We start from the raw sequence: 20,201 nt of genomic DNA, 5'->3' as shown, positions 1-20,201 counted from the left end.
ATCCGCAGTCATTAAATAGGATCAATACAGCAAATCTAGAATATTCCCACTGCCTTTGAGGGCTAATGCTTCTTTCTATATCGCGACTAAAACCAGGTCTTTATTCCCTGTCCCAGGCCCGGTACGCCAACAATAAATCTTTCTTTGTACCATGCAGGGGATCTATCAGACACCTTCCCTTTTCTTTCACCATCTTTTACTTGGCATTTCAAGAATCGCCCGCGGCGGCCTTCTTCTTCAGAGCCTCGTGGTTCCTGCACCACTCGTCCCAGGCCTTCTTCATCTCCTCCTGCACGGCCGAGCCGGCCTCGATGTTCCCGACGACGGCATCGACGGCGGACCGGTCGCCCTTACCGGCATGGAAGACGCTCGACGCCGCGATCAGGCACGCCGGCACGGCCGCCTTGGCGTGCGCCTTGGTCTCGCCGGCCTTGAGCTCCTCATACACGGCCCGCAACACCGCGAGCGCCAACGCCTCGTCAGCCTTGCTCTCCCTGCCAACGGCCCCTGATCTCGCCTTGCGCAGCCTCTTCTGATAGTCCTTAATCAGCTCGAAGGCCCGGTCCGAGAGCGTCTTGATGGTCGACGTGCGGACGAGCTCCAGCAGTGGCTGCAGGATGGCGAGCGCCGTCGGGTTCGCCGCCTCGTTTCGCACGTAGATCTCGAGCAGGTCCAAAACGCGTCGCTTGAAGTTGACGACCGACTCCTTGGCAGCCTTGCGCTCCTTTTTCTTGCTCGGCGCCGCCTTGGCGCGCTGTTTGAACACCTCGGCTAACTTGTTGTCAAGCTCCAGCATGTCTGAGTCGCTCATGTCCGAGTCGTCGTCCGAGGACTCGGCCTCCTGGTCTTTGTCGAGGCGGTGGCTGTTGAGGATCTTGCTGAGGGCGTCGTCGAGGGCCTCAAGGTTCTTGCCCGCTTCGGGGTCGGCCTCTTCGTCGTCATCATTGGATCCGGATTCCTCGTTCTCATCTTCGTCCTCTTCATCCTCGCCGTCGCCGGCATCGAGGGCGACGAATTCAACATCTGAGTCCACCTCAATATCGGAGCCGAGCTCGTCGTCCGAATCATCTTCGCCGTCCTCTTCCAAGTCTTCAACATCCATATCGTCGGCATTGACGTCATCGAACAGCGACTGCTGTCCCTTGGCGCTTTCATCGGCCGCGAGAACGTCAAGCAGCAGCTCCAAGGCCTTGGGGGAGACGCGAGCGGTAAAGTTTCCAAACACCCGTTGCGAAACCTCTCGCAAAAGCGACGACTGCTGGGAAACGAGAGCTAGAAGAATTTCGACCAGGAACTCAGCGGCACCCTCCTCGTCCGTCTGCAGACGAGTCTGGTACTCCTTCAGGTCGCTCAGGAGCTGGAACGCGTCCGGCTCCTCGTTGTAGAGCTGAAAAATGGCGATGGAATGGAGGAGAGCCAAGCCTTGTGCGATCTTGACCTCGTCCGAGGCATTCTCCCCCGCGGAGGCGCTTTTCTTCAGGAGCTTCTCCAAGCGCTTGCGCGCTGAGTTGACTTCTTTCTTCATCTCGCCTTCCATGCGGATGTACTCGGGGTTGATGGAGAGAACCGCGGTGCAGAGGTAGTTCGAATCTTCGGCCTTTCGTGAGAGCTTGGCGAATGCGGACTGGAGACGGCTTCTGCTAAGTTCCGTCACTAGCGAGTTTGCGTTCTCCGGGATCCATATGGGCTTGGCGTATGCGAGCGACGTCAGCTCCAGGAGCGCGGTTTCCGGTGCTGAGGTGGCCAGACGGAAGATGTATTCGATGTAGACGCGGAGGTCGAGCTTGACGACATTGATGTCCTTTCTGTGACATTGTGAGTTCCAAGCCAACAAACAGACTTTCAGGGGAGGGTATGGGGCATACGATGTGGTTGAGGTCTTCATGACAGGCCCGCTCAGAACCTGGATGATATCCTCGCCCGTCTCAGCCTTCACATGCTGAAGAATCTTATCGACCGTCTTGCTCTTGGTCATGACGTCGAAGCGGTACAGGCCGTTGTTGTTGATCAGGTTGTCGAGAATGATACCTGTGGCCTCGGGGTGCGCGGCGGACGTCTCCTCGATAACCTTGCAGGTCTTGAGCGCGGCGCGGTGTAGGAAGCGGTCCTCCTGCGCGGCTTGGTTGATGAGGCAGGTCATCAGGTTTCTGCTGAACAAAACGTCAAGGAGGTCGTCGATGTCGGCATAGCTCTGGAGCATCTTCTGGAAGACCAGGAATCCTCTAAATTTCTGTCCCTCGGTGGCGGTTTTTGCAAAGAAGTTGTCTGCGATCTTCAATTAGCTTGGTGGCCGGAGAGTCTCGCAACCGGATAGGCTCACCATCAACAACGCGCTTCCAGAACGCCCTGAATTCGTCAACATGCTCAGGCCCCCTACGCAGGAAGTGGCGCACAATGAGGTCCCAGACAAAGTGGAGCTGCGGCGTCCAATTGGCCTGTTTGTTCTTGCTGAAGCCGCCTCTTCTTTGGTGCTGCTGCTGCTGCTGCTGCTGCTGCTTCTCCACATCGTCCTGGCCACTTTCCTTCAGAATACCCGCCAGCTCGCCCAGATTCCTAGACGCCAAGGGATGATGATGCTTCGCGTGGTCGCCGCTGCTCAGATCGGGACACTGCTCGAAGGCGACGAGCCAGATGCCGACGCCCTCGGGGGTCTTGGCCCAGCCCAATTCGACGAGCTGCTGCAGGACCATCTCAACGCGGTTCCGGTCGAGCTGGGCCAGCGCCTGGGCGACGACCCACCCGCACTGCGGCCGCAGCCAGACCTTCTTGTTCCCCAGCTTCACAAGCAGCCTCAGCACCTCGTTCCACCTCTCGGGGCCCTCTTCTGGGATGAAAAGGATCCTCGCGCGCACGAAACACTCGAGGCCGAACAGCTGGCCAAACCACAGATCCCGCTCCTCTTGACCGGGCATGTTGCCGCCGACGTGCGTCCTCTCCATGAGCATCCCCAGAACGTTTTCGAAGGTCAAGCCGGGGTACTTGTCACGGCTCAGGTTCTTCGGGGGGCCGAGGAGCTGGCTAAGAATCTCGGTCAGGACGACACTGTATCCCAGCCTCGAGGCGGCTCTCCCGCTCGCGAGGCCGCGGAACAGGCGCCAGTCGAGATGGCGCTGCAGCACGGCCTCTGGCACGCCCTCGCCGTCGAGGAGGCTGGAGATGATGGCAGCGGCGGCCTCGAGGCGGTCGGACTCGTTCTCGCTACTGAGGAGGTCGTACAGCTTCGCCTCGCGCACGCGGTCCTTGCCGGTGGAGTTCTCGACGAAGAGCTTCTTCTCTAGGAGCATCTTGGGCAGCCTGGGGCCGTTCTTCGTGGCGGCATTGCCGCCGTCGGAAGCATCGTTGGGGTCGGAGGTGTTGCTGCCATCGGCCGAGGTGGCGTTGTGGGAGTTCTTTGAGCGCTTGTTGGAATCGGCGGCCTTGAGGGCCTCTCTCTCGGCGCGCTTGCGCTTTGCGCTCGCCGTCTTGGTCATTGTCTCGTGGAGGTGGGTGATTTGTCTTTTGCTTCGATTTCAATTCGTGATAGTCGCTTCGCAATGGTTACCGGGGCTGTAGTGTGGGACAATACCAATGGTTGCTTTTTCCGTCGTTCCTTTCCCTAGGTATGTATTCTTGATTCCCCTCAACCCTCGCAAACGCTCCGATCGCTGGTCGCCAGGGTCCCGACCAAAAAGTTTGGAGGGCGAAAAGGTTCTGCCTGGATTGACCGCCTGCGGCCACCAGCGGCAGCGCAGATTACCTCATCTCACCTCACCCACGCCCCGCCGTTGGTGGGGGGTCCCTGCGCGGATCCACTTCTACCCGTCACTGATCCATTGCTTATTTTGCCGGTAAGTTAGACCTCTACTTCATGACATGGGCCTCGCTTGTCACTGCGGAAAGTACCCCTCTATCTCGCCCCTCGAACCTCGATCGTCTGTTCTGCCTCCTCCCGTCTGTGCCCTCCCGTCAGAGTTCATCTCCAATCTCAATCCTGGTTTCCAGAATCCCCCGATTTCCCACACGCCTTTTTCAGGATTCTCTCTGTCGTATTCTGGGCGACCTAGCCTTCCTTCATATTACCCTCGGCTTGAAATCACCAACTAGGCATGAAGTACAACCATCCTCGGCCTCTCCTCCTATCGCGGACTTACCCGACAGTGTTGAACCTGTCAGCCTGCATGACGCCAATTTCGCAAATCTGCACGTTAACTAGCCACGCCAGGCAATACATCACTGTGCCACACACTATTCTACATGTGCCTCGCAGACATGGGGCACGATGCATGGGACGGGAGAGACCATTGTTGGGAAGCATCTCCGGCGCCGTCGCTCACTAATCGCCTAGTCCAATACGAATTTTTCTTCGCCCGACGCTGGCTGCAAAGGATCGCGGCTTGCGACTCACGACACCAATCGCACAACGAGCCTCGTCGATAATGCCTTGTCAGTAGGCTACCATGGTACAGTCAAGACTCGAGAGGGCTCCTGATGTACCGCGTGCCAGGACAGAGCTTCAGACCGTTCGACGCTCACCGCGAGGTTCGTATCGTAGATCTGCTGACGCCGGCAACGTCAGGCTGAATACGAGCTTCGGGGGCACGCGCGGCCTTCGTTATCAAGCCTCTCTTCTCGTCTCTGTCTCTCCACGCGCCGAAGTCCCGAGTGGGACACGCAACTTGGAAGAAAATAGCGACTCGCCAAGGCCAACGGCCGCCATTAGAGACAACGATGTTCTTCAGAAAAAATAAATGCAATAAAAAATTTTGTTGGAAATGCTCGATTCACACCGCGTATTCCCTGGAGCCGTTTGCAACCCATCTCTGTTTGCTCGCTCTGCCACCCGTTTATTTTCTCGAACCGATCCCACCAGACTTGCCAAACCTCTCGTTCGTCCTGCCCAGCCCATACAGACAAAGGCAAACACTCCTCTCCTGACCTGGAATCCGAGACCCTGCAGGTGCGTGTATTTTGTGCTTGTGGGTCAGTGTCGCGAAGAAGGGTTGTCATGGACATGGACAATCAAAGCATAACAGGGGGGGTGAGGGGGCCGGAAATCCTGCCATGCATGATTGTAATATTTCGTTCCGGGGCATCATCGTCCACCCATCCTTTCCTCGAGTCCACCGACATCTGTTAGTTATTTATATACTAACTAACACCTCTCACTACGTCTTGCTGCTTCGTTTCGTGCGATCTTTCTCCTTCGTCTGATTTCCGGCAGCAACGCCGTGGCCTGTCGAGCTCCCACATCCGTCCCATTCTCCAGCAGCCGCAGTATATACCAACAACTTTACGTCTGCGTGAGCAACCATGTTCTGACTGCTCTCTCGCCGTGGTTGCCTCATTCTACTTTGTTTAATGTCATCTGTATTAGTATCGCTTGCCTGATCGTCGAAAACGCTTCCATCTTCACCCACCTTCGTTCAAGAATCGCCAGGTCTTTCTTTCACGTTAACTTACATCCAACGTCGGGCACCAAAACAGCACCTACAGCACCAGACCACCGAAACACCAAAGTCTGATATCACGGGAAAATGTCGCTGACAGCCGTCCTCTTCCCACCAAAACGCCGTAGGCCGCTCTGGTTCTACGTCGTGCCGCCCGTCCTGACCCTCCTCTTCCTGGCCCACCTCCACTCCTTCAACGTTCTCTCGACCCTCCTCCCCTACAATGCCAGCTCGGCATACCGTAACCACAACCACAAACAACCTTCGGCGGCTTCCCACCTGAAGTCTAAGCCCGTCCAAGACTTCTGGAAGTCCCTCCAGATCGCCCTTCACGCCACCGAGCCCTCCCTCTCCTCCCCGCTCCGCCTAACCATCGGACCCCCGCTTTCCGAAGGCGAGCTCGACTCGAGTCCTTCTTCGACCACCGTCACAAACTCCACGCCGCGGCGGAATCTCATCGACATCGATGATGCTTCCCTCGAGTCCCTCGCCGCGCGCCATGCCTCCTTCGTAGCCTCCATCAAGTCCACCTTGTCCGGGAAGCTCCCCGTCTGGGAGGGCACTCGCGGAGTCGTATTGACCGCCGGCGGCGGCTACCTCGGCACCGCCCTGACCTCGATCCTGATGCTCCGCCGGTCCGGTTCCCAGCTCCCTGTCCACCTCTTCCTCGACACCCGCGCCGAGCGGGCAGCCGCCGCCAACGTCTGCGACGACGTCCTCCCGCGGATGGCAGTGGAGTGTCTCGTCGTGGAGGACCTCCTCGCCTCCAGCAGCACCAACGCCACCATACGACACTACCAGTACAAGGTACTGTCGATCCTGCTGTCCCCCTTCCAGCAGACCCTCTACCTCGATTCCGACGCCTGGCCCGTCCACGACCCGGAGCCCCTTTTCACGTCCGAGCCCTTCGCCTCCCACGGCCTCGTCACCTGGCCCGACTTTTGGCTTGAGACGGCGTCGCCCAACTACTACCGCATCGCAAACTCCTCCTTCGTGCCGCCGCGGCCTCTCACCCGGCGCAGCTCCGAGTCCGGCATCCTGCTGTACGACAAGGCGACGCACGCCGACGACCTCCTCCTGGCGACATACTACAACTGGTTCGGCCCAGACTGCTTCTACCCCTTACTCTCGCAGGGCGCCCCCGGCGAGGGCGACAAGGAGACCTTCCTCCACGCCGCCCTCGTGCTGTCCCGACCCTTCTGGGACGTGCGCACCCCCGTCACCGTCCTCGGCCGCTGGATCAACGATACCTTCGAGACGGCCACCATGCGCCAGGCCGATCCGGCCGAGGACTTTACCCTCTTCAACGCTACCGCGTTCCACGACCACGCCCGCGAGGACCCGGATGAGTCAAAGCGCAGGACCGCCAAGACCTTCTTCATCCACCACAACCTCTTCAAGCTCGACGTCTCCTCGGTCGGCGCCACCTCGGACCCCATGTTCCGGCTCGACGCCGAGGGAAGACCGGGCCGGCTGTGGGGCCCCGGCGGAGGCGGCGCCCTGATCGAGGACAGCGGGTTCGACGTCGAGCGGCGCATGTGGGACGTTGTGCTGGCGGCCAGGGGCTGCGGCGCGGCGTCTCAAGCGTCGGACGACGGCTGCGCGCGGCTCGTACGCTGGTACGAGGCCGTCTTCGGCGAAGCGCCGCCCCTGGGCTCCGCGTCCGCGGTTTGGGGTTGAGGAGAGTCTACTCGAGGGTAAGCTCAGGGGGGAAACGACGATGAATTTCATCTCGAACTCCCGAGGAGGGGGGCGTGGCAGCCGCCATATGGCCTGGAACGATGATGCTGATTCCGTCGACTAATGCGGCATTGCACAAAAACCACACCAGAGGCCACCCAAGGAACGGGCGCTAGCAGACCTTGGACGCGATTGATACCCGTGAAGGAATAGAAAGACAAGGCGGCGTGGGGCTGCGATCTGCCTAGCTCAGGGGAGAGAGAGAGAGAGAGAGAGAGAATCCGGAAGGCGACCGTGACAAGTTGCCATTCCTTGATGTTACCATCACACCGCACCGTTTGCCACCCACCCCTCTGACTCTCTTTTCTTTGTCTCTCCCCTATCGTGGGGGAATGTTTGATGTTTCATCTCGGACGGGCGTTTGGCCACTCATCTCCTTCTTAACGAGACCGCCCCGTCGGATTACTCGACTCGTCTTCGACCGGCGCACCAAGCGTTTAGGCGGATCCGCCACAGGCGCGTGTCAAGGCGACCGCGCCGTCGTCGGCGCCGGCGCCGGGACCAGCGAGGGAAAACCCGTTAGCCACGAAAAGAGCCCTTGGCCGTTCCGGGGCCGTCAAGAAAGATTTCGAAACCAACAAAGGAAAAAACCCCCTCCCCATGGGCGAAGAAAAGGGGCAAGAGGGCAGCAAGCGTTCTCTCAAGGGCTACCGCCACAAGAATCCACACACGCGCGGCGTTCACGTCGAAAAAGGGGTATGCATACTTGCCGCGCCCGACAACGGGCGGAGGAATGCCACGGGGAATTAGACCCGGCGCCACCCAGAGGCTATACCGAGACGGACGCCGGGCTCGGCCGGTCGGCGGTCTGAGATATGGCGGCCGCCCTTCGCCCGATCTGGCCGTTGCCCGTTGTCCGCAGGCCGGTTCCGCGTCTGGGTGTGTTTGAGGTCTTAGAGAAAGTGGAGGAAGGGGAAGGGGACGAGGATAGCTGAGGGGAGACAAGTCACAAGCGAAAATGGACACCGGGGCATCACAGTACAGACAGACAGGCCCGTCAGGTTATCGGGCATCTCATTTGTGTAGACCCCAAGACTCTAAGACCCTTGAAGTCGGTGGCTTGGAGCGTAAGGGATGGTCATTCATCAATGTTCGACATGCAACTTGCACGAACGAGCGAGCGGGGTGTGTTGGACCTTGTCCCGGTAGCCCGATTGTTTGCCGACAACGCTGCACAGGATTCGTCCTCGTTGTCAGGGGACATGATACATGAGCGATGGAGAAGTCGGCTCACTGGGTGATATCGCTTGTTTCAAACACTGGTGCGCGGGTTGCCTAAGCCGAGTCCTTCAGAGGAGAGGGAGGATAGACAGGCCGGTACTGCCGGTAGCAACTGAAGAAAAAGCAGAGGCGGAAAAAAAACAAGCAGAAAATACTACGCAATCAATGAGAAACAGACAGTCTCCATTCCGTATGCATTGCAACATTGTTTCGACACTGGCACCCAGCTTTGGGAGTCTTCGTATCGCATGCCCATAATTGCGCATGCAGCGTGTTTGCTTTGCTGCGCCTCGGAATAGAAGCTTCCCCCTTGATTGCGAAAGCGGGGAACCATGGGCAGCGCCGCTCAGAGTCCCATATCCGATATCACTCCTCCTTCCTCCATCCATCCATAGGGCCAGTCTCGGCCCAGCAACACCCAGCTGTTCCGGGGGTGTGGTGAGGAGGTGTCAAGGCGAGGAAAGCTTCCAGAGTGAGGGTGAAGGAAAGGAGGGGTATGTACAGTATGGGTCCTGTCCTTGGAGCTGACGGAGGGGACGAACGGCCGAGATGGTAGTACGTACATGACCCGTCGACAGCCTTGTCCATCATGATATCGTCAGCAGATGCGAGGCGGCACTCACCTCGCCTCGACTCCATTTCCAAAGCGGAGGAAGGGGGGTGGATGGGTGCACGTCGGAGGATCGATCGTTCGTCTGCCAGGAGTCCCAGATTCCAAGGCGGGCAATGATGCGATGGATCATGGATGCGATGCGATACGATGCGGAGCTGTCACTGCTCAACTTTCGAGAGGCTCGACAAAGAAGACACTCCACCCCTCGATGTTTCCTGGATGCCGTTCCTGTTCCTGTTCCTGTTTCCGTTCGGTTCCTGGTTCGTGTTCCTGGGCACGTTCGGATGTACCCACCTATATCCACTTACCCCACCATCAACAGCCCGCCGAACCGGACCGCCTTGCCAGCTGCCACACGTCTGGATGACGGCGGCTAAAAGAAGACGTCACACTTTATGAGGTGGGGGGTACCTACCTACTTTGTTATCCATGCTGGTAGCACACGTGAGCCTACACGTGACTTCGCGTTGAGACAGGGATCTGGAAAGTAGGGTCTGCATGGGCCCATTATTTACATGAGTCGCGAACCTGCCCTTTGTAAACAAAAGAGAAAACCCCTGTCCCGCCACGGAAATAGAGGAGAGGATGAAAAAACCCCGCCTCATTTGTGCCACGCCGTCGCGCCCCCTCGACGCTAGGCACCCGCTTCCTGCCTCACCATAACCGCACAAACGAGGCAGACAAAGAAATGGAAGAAGGGGAGGAAAAGGAGAAAGATAGGAAATAGGGGGACCCCGTAACGGCGGTCAACGGCACCGTTTGACCTCTTGATTAGGGGCCGGACTAGAGACATTTATTCTCCAAAGGTCGAATCAAGAGAACGAGGGCTCAGTCATGCAGAAAGGAAACTGGAATACCGATCTCCACGCCCTGCGTTGCCCGTGACTTGCAGGCTGCATCAACCTGTGTTTGATCGTGGGCTGGGCTTCTTCCAATGCAGAAGGAGGGGTAAACAGGGAGAGGGGGTTTGGAAGTGAGAGAGAAAGACAGACAGACGGGAAGGAGAGGGGGAGGCTTGGAAGCAAGCGAAAGGCTCCGTGCGCAACACGAGAACGAGCCGAGGAGGGGCACCGCTGCACCGAGGGGAAGGGAAAACGCCATCGCGGGAATTAGTCACGCGGCATCCCATGGCGCCTGTCGAACCTTGAGCTGAAGGAAGGTTTGGCAAGCTCCCGGTGTCATCGCGGCGCCTCATTGGGTTGTTTCTGACGCCTCGTCTTCCCTTATCATGCATGTAATCTTCAATAGCGCGAGATGGGCCCATCAGTCTGATCCGTCCGACGCATCGTGTGTGTGGCCTCGTAGCGCCCAACAATCATCGTCTTGTATTCGTACGCGCGCGTAAACAAACAAGGCGTCGCCGCCATCCAATCCGGTTTCTTGGTGGGCTTTCCCGTTCGGTCTGACGCTTGACCGACGTGCTGCCGTCTTTCTCCTCGGTGGTGGTTATGGTGGCGGCCGTGGTGGTCCTCGTTGTTATTGTTGTTGTTGTTATTATGGTGCCGGGTGCGACGGCCGTCGACGCGGCCATGGCATCGGGGCGAAGGAGCCACTGGCATGGCATCGATGCTCTGGCATGGCGGAAGTGCCCCAGAAAAAGGACGACGATGTGACCTCATGAGAGAATGGCGGCCCGGTGAGCAGCATCTCGATGCGGATGCGCGTAAGGCGAGCTCACCTTGGCCTCTTGTCTTGGGGGAAGAGGGTCGGCAGCAGTAGGCCGGGGGGGTGGAGGGGGTTCTTGGGCAATGACGATCATTATCAGGCCCGACTCGGAGGGGGATGACGTCTGATGTAGGGCCCGGGACTAGGCCGCCGCGAGTGATCGGGGCGGGAGGTGCGTGATCGAGGCTTTACCCATCGAGATCACGGATGGGCATTTCCTCGCACCGCCCTCTACGTCGTCGCCCATTCGCAATCGTGACCGTCGTGCTCCCGGCTTCTTTCGCAAAGTGCAAATGCCGGTCGCGACCCCATATCTTTTGCCATGGAATGATGCCTAAATGCCATGTTTACTGTTGTGGCCATTGTGCTTATTGAGACTTTCCTTTTTGCGCCCGATCAGCCAACCCGCCGCCATTGCAGAAAGCTGCTGTATGTAGTCTGGAGGAAACACCAACACTACGGCGGCGCGACGGCACCTTGGTGTTACCCGACCGACATCTTATGTCCTTCAAGCTTATGTCAGTAAATCTCCGACCGCTTTGACCGCACGAATTTGACATGTCGGGGTTTCGGTTGCATCCTGGGCCTCGCCCGGGAATCGGGACATGTCCAAGAACCGGATCATTGTGGCATGAATCATATCCATTTTGCCGTTTGACAATCTCCATATTAACGCTCTCAGGAGTCGGTCCCGCCAGCGTGTTGTCTTGGGTCCCTGTTGGCGTGAAGCTCGTGCGATTGATAGAGCAACGCGAAACAATACTCATCTTGTCGAACCGGCGATGGTTAGCAGGCCTTCCTGGGCGTAGTTTCCGGCTTTCGTCACAAGGTTTGAGGCGCAATTCAAATAGTGTCGTGTCCAAAAGCACGGCCGGCCCGTCAGACAAGACAGTTTGCGTCAGTGAACATTCTGGCCGCCTTCACCGACGACACAATAGATGCGGATGCCTGTGCACCCGGCCTTGAAGTGAACTTATCGACCACGGCCTAGACGCCAGTCGTTATTGAGCCAATGACAACCGGTGGGCTGTCACTCCTAGTGGTGTGTACGAACATCCCGCCAGTTGCAAGCCCTCGCGGGGTTCAAGGGCTCTGTGCATTGGTTTGGTTGATGGTGGATTGATTGGGCCCCGTCGCCGGTTTTTTTTTTCTCTCTCTCTTTCTCTTCTTTAACCAAGCAACCGCAGATTGCTGCCGGAACGAGACAGGGTAGGCTAAATAATATCGACAGGGTTGACGATAGCTTCAGTCCTTAAGCGAAGTCAAGAGCTTTGTGCCCTGGTCCATTCATTCTTGAGTTCGAGAGCCTCGTTCATTGTTTTCCTAATCCCTGCTGGCCACAAGGAATTCTTTAGGAGCTATTTCGAGACCACCAGGTGACAGAATCTGTCACGCTCATCATCAACCATAAACAGGCTTGTGACCAAAAGCAGGTGGTCGAGTGCTGATCGGCTCTGCCGACCGAAGGATGAAGGGCAGCTGTCCAAGAACTGTCCAAAGTAAACAAATGTCCCCCCTACGACGACAGGCGTGTCAAGGGGAGCTGGGGATGCTGCATGGCTTGGTGGCTTTGCTGACGACGAGGGGTTCTCCCATTTGGTTCAGACCTCTGTGCACACACACCATCGGGTCCTGGTCCTGCGGGTGGAACTTGAAGCCGGGATGCTGCCAATATCCGCGCTGATGTTGTCATATCGTCCTTGTCGTCCCAAAGTCTAGAGGGCACCGGGAGGCACGCCGCACGAGGGTCTCTGACGAGAGCTTTCCAGCCGCCCCCCCGCTTCGTGAGTCGTGACTGCGTAACTCTTCCTGCACGAAGCTGGAGCATCTCACCGTCGACAGCCCACAGCTGTTACCGGGGAGAGCTGTTGGAGCTAGGGCGGGCCGGCCGACATGGCGGAGCGCAGAAACATGGCTGTACCGCGGTAGCTGCAGCAGCTTGATGCGGCTTGGTCGGCTGCCCGCATTGCAAAGCGCAGCTCTGCATCCGCAGTATCCATATCATCGTTCATCGCCGCTGCACATTATATGCCATATGCATCTGAGCCCGCACAACGGAAAGTTACTCGCGTCCATGTGCGGCATAGCTGCAGCCGACCGCGTCGTGGGCGGGGGAACGGGTGGGTTTGTCGTCGGCCGTCTCTATCTCTATCCCCCGTCTCGTCTCGTCTCGTCTTGTCTCGCCGTCGTTGCTTCTGTTGCCCCGTGGAACAGATCCATGGCGGGAGCTGAATCCATGCTGCTGACATCAGTTGTTGGGAATAAACACCGGCCGGTTCTGCGACCATGACACGAAAGTTTCGATACTTTTGTCAGACTATCAATCTCCGCAACCGCCGTCCTAGGTCCAGACCAGACCTGGCCATTGAGCGCGATACACGTGCCCAAGTATGGTTGCAAAAACCCCCGGATGTCTCTTCGATTTGGCTGTTCATCGATGCACGGATCATATTGTGGAGATGAAAGACTGAGCAAACCGCTTCACCGCCGTCCGGTCTTAGACAGACTTCGACTGGCATCTGGTTTGGCGTTTGGCAGCTCTCAACTCCCGTGCGTGCCCTGGACTGTTGGCGCCGCGCCGACGCCCATTTCGCATCACTTGAATGCTTGTCCAACGCCGCTGATAGTGGGCGACGCAAGTGATCAGCGAGAAAGCTGCCACTCGCCTGTCTGTTCGCCGCCAGGCCAGGCAAACAAGCCCAGACCGGCTGCGATGGATCAGGATCACGGCAACGACAGTGAAAGCCGGGGCGGTGTCGAGTTCTGTTGCTCTGCCAAAATGCTGCCGTTTGTCGGTCATCATCTCGGTGTTTAGTCCGCTGAGGAGGTCTGGCCAGCTAGTTCCCTCGCCCTCAGCAAGCTCCAGCTCCCCTAAACTCCAAACTCCAACCTCCGAAGCCTGACTCCACAGACTTCCCGAACTGCTGTAGTACGTAGCGTCAAGAGAGAGCTCTACGTCTGCGTGCCCACTAGCTCTTCGAATCCAGACGCCAAATCAGCCACGAAGCCGCAAGGGCCTGTCTCAGCCCCCCACGGGACCCTGGGCTTGTCCTGTCAGCAGTGAGCAGCTAAGATGCCCATTTGCGATACGATATCGGATCACCAACAAGTTCTGGATAACTCGGATTTTTATTTGTTCGAGAATCGCGGCGGCGCTGGACGAAGGTTGGGTCACACGGAACGATGTATCAGTGATAAGCAATTCTGAAATGCCCAGGTAGGCAAGGAAAGCGGAGCCACAGCACGCAAACTCGCATCGCACGAGAGAGAAGCCGGGGCCCAGGATCAGGGTCAAGGCCAGGGCCGATGGGCGGGGGGGGAGCGAGGGATTGCCCTGGGCTTGGCTGAGAGAGTTGAGGCAGAGAGGCCGAGAGCTCTGGCCAGTAGCGATGGCGGAGATGGAGATGAAGCCCTGCAAGCTGCCGATGACCCCGTCGGTCCCCAGTCACAGCCCAGCGGATCCCAGTCGATCCCACGTCTTCAGCCCAGGGCTGGCTCCGTTGGTTGCTGTGGGGAGAAGATGACGATGGGGTTACTGGGTCGCATCTTCCTTTTTTCTTCGAATTTTCCTTCTGTCACCGTAGTCTCGTTTCCTTCGTTGCTGGTCCATTTCTCTGAGATCCGCTTTGTGGAGGTAGGGTCTTTGGAGCACATGCCATGCTGGGAAAATCTTTGCAGATATGCTCAGCTATGCAGACATGCCTAGTGCGAGAGCATCAAAAGGGGTGCCGCCGCCGCCTTTATGCATTGCCTCTGTGTGCAATGGCAGACAGACCTGCCAGATTTCGGTCCTGGTCATGCGTCGCCAGTCCCCGGTTGGCTGGCCGGACTGCTGGGCCGACCAAACTTTGAGTTACGCCTGGATTGAGGGGTGGAGGCCACGCGGGTGAGGCCATCGAGATATGGCCTGTATTTGTGCATACGTCATTTCGAAAGTTGCATGCCTGCGGCTCTGGCGTTTTCGGCCATCGGGGCCGCGTCAAGGTCATTCAAGCATGGAGTCGTCTACCGTACCCGTGAGAGGAAGAATGCTCGATGCAGGCTCACAAAAGGCGTTGTGGCCAAGATGCGGTGTCCCGGATTAGAGAACAATTGTACCTGGAACGATGGCATTCTTTTCCGCCGACGGGTCATGCTTGCCTGTGATGATGTAGCCGCCAGCACCAATAATATGCCTGACATGGGTGATTCCATAGCCCACCATGCCATTTTGTGCTAACCTTGTCCAAACAAGACCCTTCTCGCAGGCTACGACCCGGCAACCGAAGAATGCTGTAAGGAGTCATGTTGGGGCCCTGGAGTCTCACTTTGGTTTCTCCCCGTCGGAACCATCGTCGTTGCGACCACAACCCGCTGCACGAGAGGGCCCTGCAGCGGCAGCAACAAGGCTATATTGAGCGAGGTACACATGTGCGGCGGTTGCTTAGGGAGCAGGTCCGACTCGGGCGCTTGGTGTACCGCCTGGATCGAACAATCCCCGTCGACGTCGAGCTGAAGGGATGCGGGCAAAAACTTGGGAGATCATGGGTGTGGGAGCCCTGCTCCGAAGAAGCCAGGCGTTTCCGTTTCTGTGGCTTCGAGGTACTTGGACGTACTGTTGCCCGTACGTAGCCTCGCCAACCTTGTGTTGAATAATAAGTGCTGTTCAGGGGTCTCGACGACTAAGGATGGAAACGGTACGATTAAGGTGCAGAGAGCGGGTGACAGGACAAGCAGGGCGGCGTCTGGTGTGATTGTCTTGGCCCCAACTCTGGATGCTGGTAGGCCAACCAGTTGGTTGCTAAGAGCAGGGGAAGAAGCCAGTGCGCGTGTTGGCAGACAGGCGACAGACAGGCGACGGACAGGACATCACTCACACTCTGCAGGACGACGATTACCTTCCTTATCTTGTACCTGTTTGCGTACCGCAGTGGGAATGTATTTAGGGCGTGCTCTGTATATAGCAAGGCGAGCGCAAGGCAAGGGGGAGCTCCAGAGGGCGATACGCCAGCACACCGCTCATTTCCAGGCTGTCAACGGTAGGAAGCCCAACAGATGGCGATGGTGGACGATGTATGGCTTGGTCGACAAGAGTACAGATACCGCTCATTGTGATGATGGACAGCGACGGACAATGATGTAACTCGAGCGTCTAGGCCCAGTTTTACCAAGTTGTGTTCACTAGTGTTGGCGGGAGGAAGACATTTCGGAGGTTGACAAGACTGACAACCCCAGCTGGCAAACATGGCAAGGCAGTTTGCCCTCGAGCTCGAAGTCGCGTCGCTTGACCCTGATCGGTTGACAACGCTTGGAATCTCCGGATAGGCTAGTACCAGCCTATCAGCCACACGCGGCGGCCGTCTTCGATAGCCGGAGCGACGATGAGCTTCGGGGGGCCTCGAGGAGGAGGAGGAGGAGGACCGTTGGGATGGGCGGACGATGGCTTGCGATAGATGTCGTTGGCGTTGGCGTGGGACGTCTTCGCCTTCTGTGCGCATCGTTACCATTGCTCGAGGGCTCGGGTGTTTCGTATCGAGATAGTCATGACTGCTGACATTGGATGCTGCTGCGGACTAGGATCGGCATCGGTACCTTGCCTTACGAACGAGTTGTCTTGCACGAGGGCTTGCCAAGTCTTGAGAACACACTGGATGGTTCGGGCTAGGCGCTTCGCGCTGTGAGCATATGTGGGATGGCATCCTCCATGCTCAAGGTGGGGAGCGAAGAATAGTGTAAGTGAACAAAATCGGCGGCGTCTAATATCCACACATGGCAAGAAAAAAAAGAAGAAAAAAAAAACCCCACGTATTTGCTACTTTTGTTTGAACTAGTACTAGAGGTGCACGGCACAAAGACGAACGCACAAAGAACATTTATCCGCCCAGCGGGGTCGAAACGTCCTTGCCTCGCGCGCAACCCATCTTTGTCTGTACTCTGTATCTGTTTCTGTTTCTGTACTTCGTACCTACATTACCTACCTACGCAGGGAGGCAGAAGCGAAGGGCTTCCTGTACTGTGCCAATGCTGCGTGCTCTTGGTTGGGTGAAGTTGGGTCGGGGCTGGGTCCGCTGCACGGTTTTCTCTCTCTCATTAGCGGACGGATACAGAGTATTCTCTTTCTTTCTTTGCTCATTTTTCTCCCTGCAGACGGAGCACCGGACGACCAAACCCTTCCACTGGGCAACCCGATATATCCCCTTGGCCTTCGGCTTCCGCCTCACTAAATACGGAAAACAACCGGGGGTCGAGAAGGGGGGTTCTTTCTTCTTTCTCTGCTTCGATACACGCTTGCTAAAAGGCCCGGGTCCGGGTACGGGCAGGAAGTGGCACCGGGTCCTCCTGCAGACTCCCAGACTCCCACCCAGACTGCATGTAGTTCCATTTTCTCAACGCGGGAGGGGAGTCTCAGGGACGCAGCAACGGCAATGGGGTCCCGACGGGTCGAACATGAACATGGCATGACACTGGTCCACTGGCTGGCTCATTGGCGGTGCTGTCCGACGAGACGGTCCCGACTGGACCCCGCGTCCCAGATGCTGCCCGGCGACCACGTCGGCTGCTCCAGTGATGGGCGGCCACAGTGGCCACGGACCGCCGGCAGTCCACACGGAGAGGTGCAGGAGTGCAGAAGTGCAGGGCTCACAGACCATTGCGGGCATCAAAAACTCTGCTCAGAGACCCCCGATCTAACGCCAGACAGGAACAAGACCGGTCGGGTGGGCGACGACTTGATGATTCTGAAGCACGGGAACCACCTGAGCCACTGGAGACGTTGTCCCATCACTGGGGAACAAGAACGAGACCAGACCGAACTGGACGTCGCTCTTCTCCGTGGCACTACTGTGTCCGTTATAGTACGGGTACGTACTGATACTTTGACTTAGCACCGGCTTGAAGAGAGTGGGATACCTACGTACCCAGCGAGAGAGTGAGAGTGAGAACATCTGTAAGAGATGGAGCCCCTGACTGAATGGCGCCGCCTGCTCTGACAGACGGCAACAGCACCCATCAACCGTCACCTGGCAGCTCGATGGGGGTGGAGGAGAGGAAAGCCAGCCCGCTGCAGTGCGGTAAGCAACCGGGCTGGCTGCAACCCATCAATCGTTGCGGCAACGGGCCTGTAAGGGGAAAGTATCTCAGGGGACTTGGGGGCCAACCGTCGCGCCCCTGTACGCCGCAACGCCGTTGTTGGGCGCCTGAGTCGTTGGAGAGTCAGAGGGTGACGGGTCCAATTACAGCGTTGGTATTCCCACGTCAGACGCCCACCCACCGGAGCAATAGCAACAGCAACAGCAGGAGCACTCTGCTAAGGTTCCTCGCGAAAAGATAGGGCGATGTGGGAGTGGTTCATGTCGGTAATGCTGGGTGGACGGGTGGGTTTTTTTTTTGGTTGGGAGGGGGGGTGTCCTTTGCGCTCTGGTCCGTGTTCCGCACCTCTGGACCATGCATGTTCGAAATGGGACTGCTGTATCTGTACTTTATGTACGGCATTATGGATGGTGGAGGACAGCCATAGAATAGACACCTGCTAGACAGACGTAGGCCATGTACCTGCTTTTGGAGCAATGACTTGCTTCCATCGATGCTTGATGCTTGATGCTTGTGCTCCTTACTTGTGCTTGTGCTTCGGGTTGTGCTGTGCAGGGCAACGGCCGGAGGAGCAGCGCATTGGCTGGGAAAACAGAGATGGATTGTGCGATTTGTACACGATTGGCACGATTCCGGCCGATTCACGCTGCACGCACAGCACAGATAGAGTCTCGGCCAGCAAATTCGCTGCTCTGCTCAGCTCCGATGCAGCTAACGTCAGGAACCGGCCATCAGCGAGCCACGTGCTCTTTGCACGTTTTCCGGCCTGCTGTGGTCAGAAGGCAGTATGCCGTCCGACCATTTGTTTTCCTTTTCGACATCCATCATAATGGGTGGAAAACATAATGGGAAGAGAAGGCGGTAGCCAAGCATCGGACGCAGGGCAGAGAAAGCAAGCATACATACATTATTACGGAGACTCTCTTGTGTGTCTCTGCCTTGGCAACGTGTGGAAAGGGAACCAAGGGGCGAGAAGGAGAAAGGGGAGAAAAACCACAATATCCGTACTACTTAGAAAGGAAGAAAAAAAAAAAAGGGCGCTAGAATAAGGTGCGGATGCACTACCAGGTAGGGCCCTGTGGGAATGGGAAACTAGCCAACGCAGACGACGCAGAAAGAGACGAGCAGACAGACAGGCTGGAGCATGCGAGAAACACGGCATGGCGCTACTCTCATGCAGCGCATCAGATGCAAGCAAGTGCTGGATGCATTATCTGTGCCTGGTGTGTGTGTGTGTGTGTGTGTGTGTCTCCGACGACAGTGAGTGACAGACGCAGACTGCCAATCCGCGTGTGTATTCAGTATGCATCTCCCATCTTCATGATCCATCCGGCTGCACAGTTGCGCAGCTGCATCCATCACCTCCCTCCCTCCCTCCCCCTTGTCGTCTCCGTCCAGCCAGAAGGCTCAGATGCAGCTGCACGTCTGCAGTAGCATCAGCAACCAAATCGCCCCTGACAACCAGTCGGTCCAAGGTTTGTTTGATAGCGGTCGCAGTCACGACGCGCTCCGATGCCCTGTTGCGAGAGCGTGACGGATGGAGAGGGAAAGATCGTCAGGAAAGAGAGAGAGAAGACATGGGTGAAAAAATAAAGACAAAAAAGGACCCCATAATACCGGGTACGTACCCCACGTAGGTAGACTTACAGGGGGCAGACTCAGCAGAGGGGAGGTACCGCACCCTCGGTCGCCATGCCCTTCCTTCCTCGTCGGCACCTTGGCTCACTACTACACTACGTAAGGTATCCGTAGTCAGTCATCCATCAGGTTGGCGTGTTACATAATCCATGTAAGTACCTATCCTGCAGACTCCCTCGTGTTGTGCTGTGCTGTGTGTGTGTGTGCTGCTGTATCCGTATTGTGCCGTCCTTATCCATTCTGCCATGCACGCCTAGAGTCCCTGTCTCTGGTTTGATTTTGGCTGGATTCATAGGTACGTGGACGTATGTCATCTTGCTTGTGTACCTGTTTCCTGACCTGTTCCTGGCGGTTCCTGTTCCAGTTTCCCAGTTCCAGTTCCAGCTCTAGCTCTAGCTCCCAGTCCCAGTCCCGGTCAACCCCCCCCCCAGTCCAGTCCAGTCCAGTCCCCTCCATCCATCATCCATCATCCATCATCCATCCATCCTGGGCTAGTAACTGACAGTGACATCCCAATCCCAGTCAAGTCTCAACCCACCCCGTCGAGTTCCCTTCCCGGACCTGGTTCATGTCCCCCATCCACACACGCCCTCTCTCGGTCGAGTCGACGCCGTCGCTGTGGTCTCGTTTCTGGTTGTTGCTTGGTTGCTGCTTCATGTCCCCATCCCACGGTGTCTATCCCACGGTGTGTATATCCCACCCCGTCACTTCCATTCTCACACCCTCTCTGGGCTGGGCTCAACTCACCACCACCCGTCAACCACAACCACTACCTTTATTCAAATATCTCCAGTCTCCTCTTTCTCCCGACGTCTTCCCTCCCTCCCTCT

The 20,201-nt window shown here is 57.3% G+C and overlaps 2 protein-coding genes across 2 annotated transcripts; one reads left to right on the top strand and one right to left on the bottom strand.

Annotated features, from left to right (window-relative positions):
* Nucleotides 1–208: 208 nt before the first annotated feature.
* CH63R_11352 (DNA polymerase phi) lies at nucleotides 209–3,470 on the bottom strand (the record flags this gene model as incomplete). Its single annotated transcript, XM_018306326.1, has 3 exons — nucleotides 209–1,805; nucleotides 1,866–2,265; nucleotides 2,321–3,470. The coding sequence occupies 3 exons, from the start codon at nucleotides 3,468–3,470 to the stop codon at nucleotides 209–211; spliced, it is 3,147 nt and encodes a 1,048-aa protein (XP_018153167.1).
* A 2,043-nt stretch (nucleotides 3,471–5,513) lies between these two features.
* CH63R_11351 (Alpha-1,2-mannosyltransferase) lies at nucleotides 5,514–7,106 on the top strand (the record flags this gene model as incomplete). Its single annotated transcript, XM_018306325.1, has 1 exon — nucleotides 5,514–7,106. One exon carries the CDS (start codon nucleotides 5,514–5,516, stop codon nucleotides 7,104–7,106), a length of 1,593 nt encoding a protein of 530 aa, XP_018153166.1.
* Nucleotides 7,107–20,201: the final 13,095 nt, after the last annotated feature.

The sequence above is a fragment of the Colletotrichum higginsianum genome, chromosome 8 (genome assembly GCF_001672515.1).
Source record: "Colletotrichum higginsianum IMI 349063 chromosome 8, whole genome shotgun sequence".
NCBI lineage: Eukaryota > Fungi > Ascomycota > Sordariomycetes > Glomerellales > Glomerellaceae > Colletotrichum > Colletotrichum higginsianum.
The sequence above is the reverse complement of the archived record's forward strand: the minus strand, read 5'-3'. Positions and strand labels throughout refer to the sequence as shown.